Source organism: Mustela lutreola, chromosome 8 (genome assembly GCF_030435805.1).
Source record: "Mustela lutreola isolate mMusLut2 chromosome 8, mMusLut2.pri, whole genome shotgun sequence".
Taxonomy (NCBI): Eukaryota; Metazoa; Chordata; class Mammalia; order Carnivora; family Mustelidae; genus Mustela; species Mustela lutreola.
Genome location: NC_081297.1, coordinates 22,507,689 through 22,526,073, shown reverse-complemented (window position 1 = coordinate 22,526,073; position 18,385 = coordinate 22,507,689). Strand labels below are relative to the sequence as shown.

The following is an 18,385-nucleotide window of genomic DNA, read 5'->3' as shown; positions in this document are numbered from 1 at the left end:
ACAGGGTATAAATGTCTCTGAAAAAAAAAATCTCACGGAGGCCTAATCAAATATTTATTACTTAGAACCTGGACGGGGGGGGGGGGGGGGTTCAGGTTGAGAAATGAGAATCTGAGAAGTTCTTGTTAGTGTCCCGCTCACAGCAGACACACCTGAAAGAGGAACAGAGTCATCATCACATCTGCGCCTTCCCTGACAAATCTGGATAAACTGCCCGAAAGTAGCTAAGGGAAGAAAAAGCGCAACCAAGTTTAGTGCCCCTCACCAGACTCAACTAAGCAGACGCTATCATTAAATCCCCATGCAAAAAAGTGCCGAGGTTCTGCCGCGCACACAGCCTCGCCTTCTGGGCTCACCATCTGCCCCTCCCCCGCCCGCCGCCGTCACCGGGGAAACGGGCTGACCCGAAGCTGGTTTCATGGCAGCCGCGAAGAAAGCAGTTTTGGGGCCACTGGTGGGGGCAGTGGACCAGGGCACCAGCTCAACGCGCTTTTTTGTTTTCAATTCAAAAACAGCCGAACTACTTAGTCATCATCAAGTGGAAATAAAACAAGAGTTTCCAAGAGAAGGATGGGTGGAACAAGATCCTAAGGAAATTCTGCAGTCTGTCTACCAGTGTATAGAGAAAACATGTGAGAAACTTGGGCAGCTCAATGTTGATATTTCCAACATAAAAGCTATTGGTGTCAGTAACCAGAGGGAAACCACTGTAGTCTGGGACAAGTTAACCGGAGAGCCTCTCTACAATGCTGTGGTGTGGCTTGACCTAAGAACCCAGTTTACTGTTGAGACTCTTAGTAAAAGAATTCCAGGGAATAATAACTTTGTCAAGTCCAAGACAGGCCTTCCACTTAGCACTTACTTTAGTGCGGTGAAACTTCGTTGGCTCCTTGACAATGAGAGAAAAGTTCAAAGGGCTGTTGAAGAAAATAGAGCTCTTTTTGGGACCATTGATTCATGGCTTATTTGGAGTTTGACAGGAGGGGCCAATGGAGGTGTCCACTGTACGGATGTAACAAATGCAAGTAGGACAATGCTTTTCAACATTCACTCTCTGGAATGGGATAAAGAGCTCTGCGAATTTTTTGAAATTCCGATGAAGATTCTTCCAAATGTCCGGAGTTCTTCTGAGATCTATGGCCTAATGAAAGCTGGGGCCTTGGAAGGTGTGCCAATATCTGGGTGTTTGGGGGACCAGTCTGCTGCACTGGTGGGACAAATGTGCTTCCAGGATGGTCAAGCCAAAAATACATATGGAACAGGCTGTTTCTTACTATGTAATACAGGTCGCAAATGTGTGTTTTCTGAGCATGGCCTTCTGACCACAGTGGCTTATAAGCTTGGCAGAGACAAACCAGTGTATTATGCCTTGGAAGGTTCTGTAGCTATAGCTGGTGCTGTTATTCGCTGGCTAAGAGACAATCTTGGAATTATAAAGACCTCAGAGGAAATCGAAAAACTTGCTAAAGAAGTAGGTACCTCTTACGGCTGCTACTTCGTCCCCGCGTTTTCGGGGTTGTACGCGCCTTACTGGGAGCCGAGTGCAAGAGGGATCATCTGTGGGCTTACTCAGTTCACCAATAAATGCCATATTGCTTTTGCTGCATTAGAAGCTGTTTGTTTCCAGACCCGGGAGATTTTGGATGCCATGAACCGCAACTGTGGAATTCCACTCAGTCATTTGCAGGTAGACGGAGGAATGACCAACAACAAAATTCTTATGCAGCTGCAGGCAGACATTCTGTATATCCCAGTAGTGAAGCCTTCAATGCCCGAAACAACTGCCCTCGGGGCGGCCATGGCAGCGGGGGCCGCGGAAGGAGTTGGCGTTTGGAGTCTCGAACCCGAAGATCTGTCAGCGGTCACAATGGAGCGGTTTGAACCACAAATCAATGCTGAAGAAAGTGAAATTCGTTACTCTACATGGAAGAAAGCTGTGATGAAGTCAGTGGGCTGGGTTACAACTCAGTCTTCAGAAAGTGGTGACCCTAGTATCTTCTATAGTCTACCCTTGGGCTTTTTTATAGTGAGTAGCATGGTAATGTTAATCGGAGCAAGGTACATCTCAGGTATCCCATAAATGACACCAACTCACGGATTCCAAAGATGCCTAATGAGAGAATCTCTCTTTGCCTAATGAGAGAATCCAGCGATTGTCTCTTAATGTGATGACTCTATTCATAGACTCTGATTTTATTTATAAGCCACTTGCTGCATGACCCTCCAAGTAGACCTGTGACTTGAAATAAAGAAAATGCAGCAGAAAGAATCCTATAGAAACATTTGGTGTGTTTTTTAACATCAGGAGTTAAGATTGGACCAGCCACCTTGGGGGCTGACCCCTCCTTTGCCATCGTGTCCTGCCCCATTCCCTCTGAGATCTAGGAAGAATTCAGGTCCTTCATTTCATTGGAATCTTTCATCAAACACACTAAAACGCCAATGATGGTCTAGGATTTGGTTCTCTCCACTACACACACTTGACTAAGGGATGATTACTAACCAGCTAAAAATGAGTGGCTTTTTGTTCCGTTTCTTTTTAACAGACCCTAAAAGTCCTCTTTACTGCATATTAAGGAGGCCACAACATCTTCCCTGAATGTTTAAATGGACACCTCTATGGAATTCTTAAAATGCAAATTGAGTACTCTCATAGCTTAAGACATTTTCCAGAAAGGTATTTGCCAAAACTGAAATTCTTCAGAAACTTTACGTGGTCTCACTCATTCACTGAATTGCTGTCTGGATCTTCTAGGCAAGGACACTTTTTCCTCTCTTTTTTCATCTCTCCTTTGTATATTTTTCATTTTGTATGTATAACATACATGCCTATATATATTTTATACAGTGAGGGCAGTCCATTTATAAATCAAGAGTACATTTTACATGATCTCACTAATACACAGAATATCTGTTTGGATCTTACAGGGAAGAATACTTTTTTCTTTTCATCTCTCCTTTTCATATTTCTTACTTGTATGTCTAACATACATGCCTCTATATTTTATATACAGAGGGTAGCCCATTTATAAATTCAGAGCACATTGTATTCAGTAGGTTATAATGGGGCTGGTCTTAAGTGGACCACTGTGTGTATAAATACTTTGGGGAAATCACTGTATACATTTTTGGGCAACGGTTATACAAATTTAAAAGGAGAAACTTTTTCTTAAGAGAGCCAGCATTTAAAGTTTAAGTATATGTTCTTAGTAAAAGAAAATGTACTTCATCGTGACTTCAGCTATATTTCTTATACCTTTTTATTTAATTTTTTTAGCTGGATACCTGTCTTTAAAAAAAAAAAGGAAAAAACAAAACTGTGGAATACTATGGTAAATACTGTTTTCAAACAAGCACTAGTCCATATCAAGTTATCTTCCTTTGACATAATTTTAGAAATATTTGGGATTGTTTAGAGGGGATAGCAAAAAAGCCTAAACACTGAAGTAGAAGAAAACCTTGGGAATAAAGCCAATAATCTCTTTGTATCCAAATATGTTATTAGTTGCTCGTAAGCAAGTATAATTTCTCTTTGGGATCACAGAGCCTTATCTCCAGTTACTGTCCTAATACAACTGAAGAAAGGTTTGCAATTAGAAATGGCTTCCAAGGGCGCCTGGGTGGCTCAGTGGCGTAAAGCCTCTGCCTTCATCTCAGGTCGTGGTCCCAGGGTCCTGGGATGGAGCCCTGCATTGGGCTCTCTGCTTAGCGGGGAGCCTGCTTCCTCCTCTCTCTCTCTGCCTGCTTCTCTGCCTACTTGTGATCTCTGTCTGTCAAATAAATAAAATCTTTAAAAAAAAAAAAAAAAGAAAGAAACGGCTTCCAGTGAAATAAAGAATTTCTCAAAATAGTATTACATGTTATAAAAACCTACCTAATCTAGCATCTTAATGTCAATTTTTTAAAATCCTAAAATTAATTTGCTTACTACAAATAAAATACTATCTCCTAATATTTTCTTCAACCAGTGCTGAAAATGGGGAAATATTTATATATTAGTATAAAAGGTCTTGTTTTGTTTGGTGTTAATGGTGGCTTGCATTTGCAGTTCTGATTATGCTGTTTCTAAATTATTCAATCTACTTGGGTCTTATTGCTGGAGCTGCCACTTGAGTGACAAAAATATTATAGAAAGGTACTGTGAAATTATTACTTTGTGATAAGGATACTTTTAAACATAATTATGTTTCTACAAAATCAGTTAGTTGTAAATAATTGTTAAATCACTGTTCAGATAATTTTAAGATTCCATTAATTTTCTATAAATTGAAATATTTATAAATGTTTGAAACTGTGCATATTGGTATTTAATGATGAAATGACTTAAAATAAATTGACCCTCATTCTTAAAAAAAAAAAAAAAAGTGCTGAGAGCTGGAACCCTTCACAGAGAACCTCGGTCTTTATCAGCTGTGCTCACCAGGACTAGAACCGTGCCACTAGGGAAAACTCCGTGAAACCATTTTTTAAAAACACATCTGTTTAGCTGTATAGGGATAGAGTTCACACCATTCTGTATCATTTTTGAGCAAACTGCATACTCGAAGAAGCTATATGAATTCAAGTGTTTCCCTCCAGTGAGTTAGAGAAGCAGAAAGGATTCATTCAACTCAGGACCTAGACATATATAGTAGCAAAATGAAACAAAAATAAAAACCCAAAGAAAAAAAATTTCGAATGGGTCATTATATTTTCAAAAACAAACCAAAAGGAATAACTCAAAATGGAATCTAAGAAAAACTAGATAAAATAGTAGTGAACTGGGGGCGCCTGGGTGGCTCAGTGGGTTAAAGCCTCTGCCTTTGGCTCAGGTCATGATCCCAGAGTCCTGGGATCGAGCCCCGCATCGGGCTCTCTGCTTAGTGGGGAGTCTACTTCCTCCTCTCTCTATGCCTGCTTCTCTGCCTGCTTGTGATCTCTGTCTGTCAAATAAATAAATAAAATCTTAAAAAAAAAAAAAAAGTAGTGAACTGGAAAATAAACAGTAAGAAAGTCTCGGAAATAAGAGAGAACACAACAGGCTTGAGACTGCTATTTTTAGAAAGGTCTGCTTGAAAGATCAACCCTTGGCAGGCATCTGCAACTGTGACTGGAAAACCGTTCCCAGGACTGAAAACCTTCTGTAATGATAAGAGTGGATTATTGTTCCTAAATATTTGTACAAGCAATGTGCTTTGTTCTGAACACCTGTTCTCCTTTCCAGAGGCTGAAATTTTGGTATATGCAGGGCAGTGGGTGCCAACATGACCAGCACCCGATAAAACACTTGCTACTGAGTCTCTAATAAGCTTCCCTCCTAGACATCTATTCAACTCTTGTCAAAACTCATTGCTAGAGGAATTATGCATGTCCTAGTAACTCCATTGGACAAAGGTCTCTTGGAAGCTTGTGCCTGGCTTCCTCCAGGCTTTGCCCCATATACCCTTCCCTTTGCAGTTTTTTGTGTCCTTTATTGTAATAAATCTTCACCATGAGCACAACTACATGATGAGTCCTGTGGGTCCTTCTTGCCAATCACCAAACCTGGGGGCTATCTTGGGGTGCCCCAACACAGGGGGTATCTGCAATGGAAATCCAACCTATAGCCCTAGTGAGGTTTTAAAAAATATTTTTATTTATTCATTTGCAAGATAGAGGGCGCACATGAGCAAGCACATGAGCACAGGTGAAGGGAGAAGGAGAAACAGACTGTCCAAACAGCAGGGAGTCCTACAGGGGGTTCATGGGGCTTGATCCCACACATGAGCTGGAAACACTTAACTGACTGAGCCACCCAGGCGCCCCCTAGTGTTCTTATACAGAATAGAGAAAAATATGATACTGAAAGACTCCTAACTAAAGAGTTACACTGTTTCATTAAAAAATAAGAAAGAATGGCACAAAACAAACTAAGGGTGCTGGGGGGAGAGGAGGTATGGAAAGGTGGTTGCATTATGGACACGGGGGAGGGTATGTGCTATGGTGAGTGCTGTGAAATGTGTATGTCTGATGATTCACAGACCTGTACCCCTGAGGCAAATAACACATTGTATGTTAATAAAAATAATTAAAAAACTAAGAAAGAATGGTAAAAAAAAAAAAAAAAAAAATCAAGCTATCAAGTTTCTAAAGTTTTGGAGAAACTTTAGTTTAGTGATAGAAAACCTGTAGATCTCCAAGCAAAAACTAAGATACTGTTCGCTGGGGCCTCTGATTTTTTTCACAGCAACACTTGATGACATAACATTCCAAAAGCAACGTCTACAAAGGGAATTATATTCCCTTAGCAATGTCTGCTAAGGGAAATAATATAGGACCTGAAAGTACTATAATCAGCCAATCTATTGTTTAAATATAAAGGCAACAGGCAATTCTGAAGCAAGAGTGTAAATACTTTGGAAATGAGAATACTTACTTTGGAGACGGGAAACAGGTGTTGCAGACCTGATAAATGACTAAGGTCACCAACCAAGAGTAATCAAGACAAAGAACTCAGGAATGAACTGTTAGGACTAAAAGTAAGCACAGCATTCATTTGAATTGTGCTTCTAGAATAACAATGTTATAAGCCTGTGCAATGCTTAAAGAACACAGTAAATAAAAATTGGCTGGTGGATGTTTTAGGGGATAAAATTTAAGTGTAAGATTTTTAAAAAACTAAGTGTAAGAACTTCCTCATTTTTCATAATGAAAAGGAATATAATAATAATAATACTGATAATGAGTTTTAAAAACAAAAAAGAACTGATTTGCTCCTTTTAGAAGTGAATAGTAGGTATGCCAATCTATAATCCTAAATGATTTTTGAACTTTTCTGTCATAACCCATCATTTATGTCTTATAATTCACTTTTTTTTTTTAGATTTTATTTATTTATTTGACAAACGGAGATCACAAGTAGGCAGAGAGGCAGGCAGAGAGAGGAGGAAGCAGGCTCCCTGCCGAGCAGAGAACCCAAGTCAGGGCTTGATCCCAAGACCCTGGGATCATGACCTGAGCCGAAGGCAGAGGCTCTAACCCACTGAGCCACCCAGGTGCCCCTAATTCACTAACGTTCTAATGAGTGTCTAGATCACTACAAAGAATAGGATGAAAGGGTACTAAGTTCAGAAAATAAAGTTAAATCATCTAAATACTTCAAAAGAACTAGCATGGCCAGTATTAGTGAGAATGAAAGATTGATACTCTCTCATATACTGCTAAAAACATTAAATGGTAACTTTATAGAAGGCACTATATCTCAAACTAAAATATGCACAGACCAATGAACCAATGATTCTATGCTGTACCAGTTTATCCTGTAGACCTGCTTACACAAATTTACAAAGAAACATCCTTAGAATATTTACTGTTGGTAATAATGAAAAACAGGAAAAAAATAAATGCCTATCTATATTACAGGGATGAATAAATGTTTTAAAAGTATGCACATATTAAAAAGAATGAAATAGGGCCAACTGGGTGGCTCAGTTGATTAAGTGTCTGCCTTCGGCTCAGGTCATGATCCCAGGCTTCTGACACGGAGCCCAGAGTCCGGCTCCCACTATGGAAAGTCTGCTTCTGCTTCTCCTCTGCCCCACAACCCATTCATGTGCTATCTCACAAATAAATAAAATATTTAAAAAAATAAATAAAGGGGCACCTGAGTGGGTCAAGGCTCTGCCTTCGGCTCAGGTCATGATCTCAGGGTCCTGAGGTCTGCTGAGCAGAGAGCCTGCTTCCCCCTCTCTCTCTCTGCCTGCCTCTCTGCCTACTTGTGATCTCTCTCTCCCTGTGTCAAATAAATAAAATCTTTAAAAAACATAAAAATAAAATAAATAAATAAATAAAATTTTAAAAATGAAATGAGTTCTATTAGGGAGAATTATGGACTTCTTTCTACCTTGATTGGGATAGGTCTTGTACACAGCTGTACAAATGTGGAGAAATTCAGCAAACAGTACACTTCATTAAAATCTCTTCATTTCACTGTCTACACAGTTTATCTTAAAAAACAGAATAAGGAACTCACAAAATCTTTTTTTAATTGCCAAAGGAATACATGCTTATAGTAAAAATAACACAGAAATGTTACAAATGAAAATCTCTTACCCCTTCTCTCCCAATCCGAACTCTTCAGAGTTAACCACTCAAAATTAACCTCTATTAATAGCTGGATATATTAAAGCCTTTGGACCTTTTCCTGTATATAAGTAAATATACATAAATGTGTAGTTGTTTTTTGTAATTGCAAAAAAAAAAAAAAAAAGTGTAATTATCCCATACATAACAATCTCTTTTTGATACTTAATTGTGACTATCTTCTCTTACCGGTACATGTAACTCTTCCTCATTAAAGTCCATATTCCACTGCACGATAAACCATAATTTACTGAACCACGGCTTTACTGACCACTAAATTACTTTCAAGCTTTAACAAAATGAACATTTTTCTATTTTCTATTTTATTTCTATTTAATATCTTTCTTAGGGGTATAAAAAATTAAATCATAATTAGGGATTTAAAAATATTCCTTGGAAGTTGAACTCCCATTACTCCCATTAAAATATGAAAGCCCCCCCACCCCCCATTTTCAAACATATGCCTTCCAAATACATAAATGAGAACAATGCCTGTTCTACTCATAGACATACATAGTAAATCAAAGTAACTGTGAATTACCGAATAAAATTTTACAAACACATTAACTAGGAAAGCAGGAAAAATGTTATATATTTTAGTGGCAGCTCAAAAAAAGTTTTAAATTAGCCTTGGAACCTCTTAATACATATAAGTAAACAAATGAAGTTTCTTACTAAGTAGGAGGAAAAGTCACCAATCACTGCACCAAATGGACTAAAAGGCATTACTTTCAAGGTATCTGGACCCATTCCTACTCTTTTATAATATCTTCTAAGACAATACGAAGTTGCATTTATGAATTTGTGAACTGTCTGTCTATATGAAATTGCTAATAATAAATTTATTATCACCAAACAGTAAGAAAAAAAACCTATGACAAATTTTTAGAAAAATTTCATTTGAAAATAAAATAATTACAAACCTAGGTCCAATAACAGGAATAAGTAAGACATCCTGAAGATCTGGATGTTGAAGAATAGGAACATTTAATCCATTAAACTGCTGTTAAAAATAAACAAACAGAATTATGGATCCATCAATATAATTGACAGATTTCAATTTACAGTTCTTTTCATTGTCATTACCTAGCAGAGCATGAAGCTTGGTTTAGGATATTCTTACTTTATACCACATAACACTATAAAAGACAAAGACTTCAAAACAATTATGTTTTCTCTGTGTTTTATTCTGAAGTATCTCGATTTCTTTATAAGGTTCAATTTTGTTTATAATTTGGCTTTATAAAGACAACCCATGTTTACCTTAGGTGACTTATTTTGAAAACATATAACCAATATAGAATTACACATCGTACTCTTATTTTTTTTTTTTAAGATTTTATTTATTTATTTGACACAGAGAGAGAGATCACGAGTAGGCAGAGAGGCAGGCAGAGAGAAAGGAGGAAGCAGGCTCCCTGATGAGCAGAGAGCCTGATGTGGGGCTCGATCCTAGGACGCCGAGACCATGACCTGAGCCAAGACAGAGGCTTAACCTTACACTGAGCCACCCAGGCGCCCTCATTGTACTCTTTTAAGGAAACATTCTGAATAGGACATTAAGGTTTGAGATTATTAAATACTATTTATTAAACACCACCAATACTGAATGCCATGTCAGTTTTGCTAAGGGAAATAAATGCTTTTTGGCAAAAGTTCAGGATTTTCAGTATCCTCTATCATACTTGGTCTTTAAACTGGAAATGGGTGCATGACCAGGAGTGTAGGTGTCAAGGCCAGCTCACACAGTCTCAGGAGAACCAACTATGTGCATGTCTGTCCAATTTCAAGGTCACACTGGTAACTTGAAATTGACAGCAGTGGGAGTATTTACACCACTGAAATCAGCAAATGCTACAAAGGGTTGTTTTTCTCAGAAAGTGGGCTTTTCAATATGTACCAGAACACTACTATTGCAGAAGAAAATAACAGGGCACTGCACTCATCAAAATAAAGAGCAGAATAGTGGAAGGGATATCAAGAATACTACAGTCTTAGGGGAGCTACATGCAAGTATTTCAGAACAAGTCTTGGCCATGAACTTTAAATCGTGAATTTTCACATACTATATGAAAGAATAGTAACAATAATAGGTATTTCCACTGCCCTGTGGCATCTGTATACTACCTAGAAAAACTCTCAAAAATCAATTTATTTCCAAGTTGATGAGAGAAAAAATTTGTATTTCAGCAATCTATATTTCTACCATATCAAGAACTCTCCTGACTTTTGCTTCTTCCAGGCAAAGGAGATTTCAGACCAACCTTACTTAACAGATGGCTACTAAGAAATCTGAAATGTAGGGGTGCCTGGGTGGCCCAGTCAGTTAAGCGTCCACTCAGGTCATAGTCCTGGAGTCCTGGGATCGGGCTCCATGTTGGAGAACAACACTCTACAACATTCCACAAGACTGTAGAAATGCAATTATGGATATAATGACATAGAAAATTTGCGCATACCTTCTGAAGTTCATCAAACAACAGATCTTTCACATGTTGCACTGAGGCTAGATGTGTATTTACTCTTACTGTTGTGAATGACGGAGGATGTGACAAGCGATTTAACAGAGTTTCAAATTTCCTTTCTGCTTCTTGTTTTCCAAAAGCAGATACAACCTGAAAAGAGGAAAACAACACATTAATGTTTCAATGTCACTATAAGAATTAACTAAAAATATTAAGTACATTATGCATACCCGACTAATGAAACATCTTTCAGCAATTATGCAGTTCCATTTCATTTTGCTACTTTAGTTGCATGTTAGTTAACACTAACCGAATGTAATACTTCACAGGGTTTGGGGGTTTAATAGTGGTAATAAACACCTAACAAAATGCCCAACATAAAGGTCTTTGAAAAAACTGCCTCAACTTCAAAGCATTATTAACATTTTGAACATATTAATGTCTGCTATGCTTATTCATATAAATTCATGATTTTATTCTATTTATAATATACCAAATATTATATCGTTCTGTAGAGCTATTTACTTGCTGGCCTCATACCTAGAACAAATTCATTAGCAGCCTTTGAAAACACCAGTATTTGAATACTGATACTGATACTGATATTGATACTGTCATCTAAAGGTCATCCACACCAGCTTTCGAATATGGTATTTTTAAATGTAATAAATACCACCCAAAAAGACAGGTAGCAAAGATAACCTGTCAGAAATGGAGGTTTAAAGATAAAAACAAAAACCAAGTCCCCCTGTGATTAACTGAAGCTTTGGGAGACACGTATTTTCCCATTTTTGTCATCTTTAACTGTACTCTGCTTCACAGCATCATCTTAAACTACCTGCCAGAGTACTCATCCACCAGCCTCAAAGTATTAGTACTTTCTCAAGTTTAGTTTGTTTTTATTAAAACTGAATATAACTTTACTTCCAATACTTATACAAAGGAATGTTTTTTTTCTTTTCTTTTTTTTTTTTTTTTTTAAGATTTTATTTGACAGAGATCACAAGCAGACAGAAAGGCAGGCAGAGAGAGAGAGGGGGAAGCAGGCTCCCTGCCGAACAGAGAGCCCGATGCGGGGCTCGATCCCAGGACCTTGGGATCATGACCGGAGTCAAAGGCAGAGGCTTTAACCCACTGAGCCACCCAGGCGCCCAGGAATGGTTTTTTCTAAAATCATTTACAGTTAGCGGGCTTGAGACAGAGATGGTGTCAAAGACAGACATTTGGATCTTCTATAATACAATATTTACCATTTTTAAAATAGTAAAGAAAAACTGCTGAATGCCTCTATTTCTCTTAATATGCTCCTTATATTTTTAGTTCTTTGAAGTCAAGAGAAGGTATTTTCTCTTTCCATACTCTCTAATCCCTTAATCTAATCTTTGGAAATAAAATGTAGAAATCAAATCTAAGAAGTCATAGCTTCAGTAGTATCTTCATACACGAATCACATTTAAGTCTTAGATTTTACTCTGAATAAGAAAAGCAAAAATCAATCTGGGTCAGCTGCAGGACTCTCGGACCCTCAGCTCTCTCACCTATTAAAATGCAGAAGAAATCTCTTACCCCCCCCCAAAAAAAAAAGAAATTGCTAATATTAAGATGTAAAAGTCTGCAAATCAGCCAGCACAACTAGTGGCATTTAAGAAGCATTGAAACATTATCTCTTTCACCTGAGAACCACAGCAAGCGCTATAAGAACACGGGTGTATCTTCTCCACTGGACTTAAATTCTCGAGAACAGGAATCTTTTCCCCTCATTCTTGTAACCCCTTCAGTGCCATGCCTACTGACACGCACATAACCGCTCTCTTCCCTTCCCTTCTGTTCACATTTGTTAAGTGTTGAAACGTAGACCTCATTCACCTCCTATCTCGAAAGCATTAAATGCCCGCAAGAAGGTACTGGCAGTTTTTACATTCCAAAAAGAGTAATAAGAAACAACCGTGTAAAGATTAGGTCTCGCTTTAGGGTTTTTTGGCTTTGTTTTTTTGTTTGTTTTGTTTTTTGTTTTTCCTATTTTCCCAGCGTGTGTAAACATGGAATTTTTGCAAGCATCATAAAACAGGTTTGACCTACCTCCTTATTCACAAAACCCTCTTTCAGATACTTTTCAACCTCCTGTCTCAACGATATTTTAGGGAACACGGACATTTTCCCTATTGTTTTGTCCTCCAAGAAAAATGTGGGAAAACGGTGACTTTTCTCTTTCCGGATTAACAGTGAGCAGCGTCTTGGCAATGGGTAACCACCCACAGGCGCCGGGACCACCAGCTGGCCAGGAGAACTGCGCCGCTCTTTCCAAGTTCAACTCGGGATTGCGGAGGTACATCCACGCTTTCTCCGGCATTGCCCGTTTAGAGCGGCTTCCTCGCCTCCACCATCGCCGTCTCTGGTGCTTCTTGAGACACGCTCACGGAAATCGCTGTGAGGTCATGTCCCCCGTGCGGCAGAGAATACACAGGTTTAAAAAAAAAAAGGAAAAAATGACAATCAAATCCGTTGTGAACTGGCCTGGAAAACAGACTGACTTCAGACTTCTGTTCACTCAACGTTCAGGTTTCAGACCTCATTTCAAAACCGCGCCCCCAATTTCCCGGCCGAAAGCCGCTTCCGGCTTGCGTCACTTCCGGCGACGCGTCCCACCCTCCCCGGTTCCCCAATCCGCAACCGCGAACCGCCGTACATCTGGTAGGCGGAGTTGCCGAGGTCCGCTGGCTGCAACTCCATGTGCGCGTGGTTTGCCGGACCTCTGAGTGGGGGAGGGAGGCCGCATGGGTGTTCTGGCTGATTTAGTGCCTGGGGTGGGTTCCAGGAGAAAGAAGGAAAGGGTGTGGGTAAAATTGAGGTGGCTTGGGGCGCCTGGGTGGCTCAGTGGGTTAAGCCGCTGCCTTCGCTCGGGTCATGATCTCAGGGTCCTGGGATCGAGTCCTGCATCGGGCTCTCTGCTCAGCGGGGAGCCTGCTTCCTCCTCTCTCTCTCTCTCTCTGCCTGCCTCTCTGCCTACTTGTGATCTCTCTCTGTCAAATAAATAAATAAAATTAAAAAAAAAAATTGAGGTGGCTTGAGTAAACTGGAGGACTAGTTAGTTCACCTGCCTGTTGACCTCCTACGTTAGAAGGAAGCCAGAGTTTATTTGAACGTAAAGCCACCCTTTGCTTCAGACACCTGGCCCTTGGTGACTACTCATCTGACTTCAGCTGTGAATGATCGCCGTTATTTACATTTCTGAAAGCTCGTTAATGGTGTGTTCATACCCATTAATGATCAGTTAAAACAAAAACAAAAAACCCGCATATGCAAAATTAGTTGAATGAGGCTAACGGTTATCTTTATTATAGTTGAGTTGCACTTTAAGGCTCGGAGACGCTTACCCTAATTTATGTGTTACAGATGAAGGTAAAGATTCAAAAGAAGATGCATAATGAAATTCAGACATTTTATGATTGAATACGAAACTAAAAATAATTGTCTATGTTAGGTTTTTGTTTTTGCAGTTCACCGTGTTAACTGTAGGAAACAGTTTTTTCTAAAAATCACACTGGTGTTTAAAAAGTTCAGTTACTTTGTATGATATGCTGACCAGGTTCTGTATAAAATATTTTAATTTACAGCCACAAAACAACCCTGTAATGTGGTTATTTCCCTTTTATGAAAGAGTGAAAAGGCTCCCGCAGCTGAAATAAGTCTGTAGCCTCATAGAAAGAAAATAAAGACCACAGCCACCTGCCTTCTAAGTACCAACTCTTTTCACTATGCCATGCTTCTCCAGTAAGTTGATGGGATGCTTCCGTGGCAAAATCATTAAAAGTGATCATCAGGAAGATGTCAAGGGGCCTCTGGATGGGTAGGCTGGTAAGCATCCGACTTGCGGTTTCCCCTCACGTCCTCATCTCACCGTCCAGGTTGAGGTCTGCATTGGAGTCTCTCAGCCCAGAGTCTCCTTAAGACTCCCTTTCCCTCTCCCCCTGCTTCTCCCCACTGTGTGCATGCTCTCTCCCACTCTACAATAAATAAATCTAAAAAACAAACAAAAAAAAACGTGATTACGAAAATACCTAGATCAGGCAGTTCCAAAAGAATTTTTTTAAAAGATTTTATTTATTTATTTGACAGAGATCACAAGTAGGCAGAGAGACAGGCAGAGAGAGAGGAAGGGAAGCAGGCTTGCAGCTGAGCAGAGAGCCCATTGCAGGGCTCGATCCCATGACTCTGGGATCATGACCTGAATGGAAGGCAGAGGCTTTAACCCACTGAGCCACCCAGGTGCCCCTCCAAAGGAATTTTTGCAGCCTCAGCATTTTGCTCATGGCACCAATAATGGTTGGAATCTGTATTTAGGAGAAAAGGGAGAAGAAGGAACAAGTTGGACTACATTGTAAATTCCATGAGGGTAGACTTCATCTCATCACTGCATACCCATTGCCTTAACATGTAATAGGCACTTAAATGTTAAATGACTAGGTGAACAGATATATGGGTGTCTATGTGAACTAGAGAAAGAAAGTGCTGATAAAGCATGTATATGCTGGAAATTAGTTCACTAATTAAGCACACACGAAGAGTGCTGAGCACAATTAGACTATTCTTGTCTAGATGCTATTGCAGTGACAGTTATGTTGATGAAGAGACCTCTTGGTGTTCCAGGGTTGGGTTCAAGAAAAGTGTATTACAAATCTGAAGTTGGCATAGTGCAAACTGTCCAAACAAAAGAAGATTTCTATAGGAATACACCCATATAAGGGTCATTTAGGTTGTATATTCTCAGTGGAGCCATATGGCCCCCAATGTGGTGGAGCAAAAAAATCTTAGATATAATCTTAAATCTCAGTTTATGGTGCTCCAAAGTTAACCTTATCAAAAAAAAAAAAAATTCCAAAATATTTACTTTCATGAAGAAGGTATGAGAGGATTAGGAAAAAAAAAAGGTCTAGGAAAGATGGAAACCTTTGATCTCAGCTCATCTGGAGACTAAAGTCAAAGTGGAGATAATCTTAAATGCATAGGAGAGTTGGTTTTAAAGAGTAAATTCAATTCCTAGTTGGCAGAACATGCTGTCCCTGGTTCCCTTGGTTCAAGCCATGCAGGCAATTTATCTTAGCTAACAGTAACAAATTGAATTCAATACGGGCTGTAGGCAATTCCAAGATTTTCAGAGGTTAATTGATAATTAGTTCCTTCTAAGAAATATAGTTTGTTGTTTTTAATTCCCTAGTTCAATGTTTCATTTTTCCTTGAAATTTTAATTTGTTTTGCTCTAAATACATTACACTTTTATCTTTTTTCTTAAAATTTGTTGAATTGGCCTTCCATTTTAATTAAAGGAAGTTATTTCCAGTTAACACTTAAGAAAATAAGTTATAATCCTAATACTAGTATTATATTCCTTTTTTATGACTTTTTTCTTATTTCACAAATTCAAAATATATTTATATTCAAGTAGTAACATTTCATAGAACTGTGTTTCCTTCTTTGGATCTTTTGAAATTAGTTTAAAAAAAACTAAAGGGATGTTTTCAGGAAAAAAAAAGAATAGAAGTGTTTTAAATGCTATATTTAAAAAGTATATTACTCAAAATTCTCTAATTTGATTAAATTCTTAACAAATGTTCCTACTATGTATAATACAAGTGTACAATATGAACTAAAGTGTATCTTTTCAAAAAATAATTATGGTATATTAGTTCAGATGACTCACAGCTATATTTTGTTATTATTTTTTTAGTTGTGACTTGTTTTCTTTCCTTCCAGTCAGTAAAAATTTCAAATTCCTAAATGTACAAATAATATTTTCTAATGTGAAAAAATATTTTTAAAATATTACAACAGTCCTGTTGTCAGGTAAATTGTAGAAGAGACAATAAAAATTAAAACAGTTCTTCAACATAAAAGTTTCAAATATTTTGGGGCACCCGGCTGGCTCAGTTGGCAGAGCATACAATTCTTGATCTCTGGGTTGTTAGAGCCCCACATTGGGTGTAGAGATTTACTTTTAAAAAAAAAAATGTTTCAGACACTTTTCAAAGAGTAGAATCAATAGAAATATTAAATGTCCTGCTCAAATATATTCATTCCACTTAATTAAAAGTGAAACAATGGGGCACCTCGGTGGCTCAGTCGTTAGACATCTGCCTTCGACTCAAGCATTGGGCTCAAAGCTCCTCAGGAAGCCTGCTTCTCCCTCTTCCCCTCCCCTTGCTTGTGTTTCCTCTCTTGCTGTCAAATAAGAAAATAAAATCTTAAAAAAACTAAAAGTGAAAAAATACTTCAAATTTACTTTCTAAAGTATCATTAGACGACCATCATAAAAATATTTAAGAAATATGTGATTTTTTGGCTTCAAAGCTCTGTGAAAAAAAACTGCTTTATTTCAGAAACTGTTTATTGGAAATCTGAAACCCAGAAAAAAATAGAATGTGGTTTATATATATGTCTAACAATTGAAGAAGCTAAGTTACAGAATGTAAAGGGTTTTTTTATATATAAATAATGAAACTAGGACTAGAAATGTCCCTTCGAGCCTCTGCTTACCCAAGCACAAAATCATCTATATTTGAGCCAATTCATGGTTCTGAAAGATAAACTAATTTATGTAGTCTCAGCACATACCTTTTCCTCCTTGTGGGAGGTTATAACTTGTCTTTAATGTCAGAAAATTGGAGCACATTATCCCATATATGTCCTAAAGGTCTTTGAATCATCACCCTGGGAGGACTTCATAAGTCATACACTTCTCTTTGTAAAGGTAATAAAAAAGAGTCTAGCATATCAAAAGGCCGCTCTTGCCTGGGTTAAAATCTACCACTTGACCAAAGTCCATAGCTTTTCAATTAAGTTCTCTCCTGAACTGTGAATTAGGCTTCATCCCAGGCTGTGAAGCTTTTAAAATTTGTTGGTGCTTCAAACTTAACCTTATCAAAAAAACATGGAACCTAACCTGGAAAAGAATTGTGTAATAGCGTTGTACCATGACAGATGGTAGCCACACCTGCGGTGAGCACGGCATGATAGGGATGTTGACTCACTACGTTGTCCACCTGAAACCAATGTAACATTGTGTCAACTATCCTCAAATAAAATTAAAAGTTAAATTATAAAGCGGAATGGACACAGGTAGGGGATTAGCTGTTTGATTTAAAAGGTTAGCTGAGTAATAAATCAATTACAGCCGCAGCCAGTTCCTTCTAAGGAATATTAGATACATATTTTCTTAATTGCCTAGTTCGACCTTTTCCCCTGAAATTTCAGTTTCTTTGCTTTAGGTAGAGCATGTTTTCCCCTCTATTTTGTTGAACTCAAGAGATTACTGGGATCCCATTTCAGTTAAAGGAAGTTATTTTATTTCGTGTTATTTGGGCTCCATGAAAATTCGAACGCATGGCCAAACTTGGAGGCTTTCAGTTAATCACATAACTGAACTCCGTGGCTACCGGCATATCATGGCTCGTCCCCCATTAATTCTATTTCGAATCACCGCGGAACCCCAAGCCTGCCTGCCTGCCTGCCCAGGGGTGACAGTTGAAGGAGAAACACCCCTTACTTTCCTGCGAGAACAGGGCAGCGAACGGCGGCTATTCGGTGGGAGGAACTGCAGTTGCCCCTAGGGTTTTGAGGGGACAGAGGCGCACCTGCCCAAAAACAGAGACGCAAGAACCGGAACGTAGCAAACGTTTGCAAACAGTGACCGGTACAAACGCTCCCGGAGGGAAACTCCTCGACTCCCACGCCCCGAAACCGCCCACGCAGCGGAGCAGTCTGGAACCCGCCCACCGGAAGTGAAGCCGGAGGAAACGCCACGTCGAAAGCGTGGGTTAACGTAA

General features: G+C 38.8%; 2 protein-coding genes and 1 long non-coding RNA gene across 3 annotated transcripts in view; 1 reads left to right on the top strand and 2 right to left on the bottom strand.

The window, feature by feature from the left end:
* NSUN6 (NOP2/Sun RNA methyltransferase 6) overlaps positions 1-13,176 on the bottom strand; it is a 65,399-nt gene extending 52,223 nt beyond the window's left edge. Inside the window, exons 1-3 of the mRNA XM_059184011.1 lie at positions 12,645-13,176; positions 10,560-10,715; positions 9,024-9,103 (exon numbers count right to left, since the gene is read on the bottom strand). Of these exons, the coding sequence (XP_059039994.1) occupies positions 9,024-9,103; positions 10,560-10,715; positions 12,645-12,719 (311 nt within the window). The 5' untranslated portion in view covers positions 12,720-13,176. The remainder of the gene's footprint in view (positions 1-9,023; positions 9,104-10,559; positions 10,716-12,644) is intronic.
* Positions 388-2,104, top strand: LOC131838212 (glycerol kinase-like). The gene has a single exon (XM_059184010.1). It carries the CDS (start codon positions 419-421, stop codon positions 2,078-2,080), a length of 1,662 nt encoding a protein of 553 aa, XP_059039993.1. The 5' UTR covers positions 388-418; the 3' UTR covers positions 2,081-2,104.
* Positions 13,177-14,715: 1,539 nt separating the features above from the next.
* Positions 14,716-18,191, bottom strand: LOC131839894 (uncharacterized). The gene is made up of 3 exons (XR_009357064.1): positions 18,106-18,191; positions 17,503-17,602; positions 14,716-14,896 (listed from the first exon to the last, which is right to left on the bottom strand). It is a non-coding gene; the product is annotated as an uncharacterized LOC131839894 (long non-coding RNA).
* Positions 18,192-18,385: the final 194 nt, after the last annotated feature.

Excerpts from the sequence above, each read along its gene's own strand:
- LOC131838212 (XM_059184010.1), top strand. The coding sequence starts at position 419 with ATGGCAGCCGCGAAGAAAGCAGTTTTGGGGCCACTGGTGGGGGCAGTG.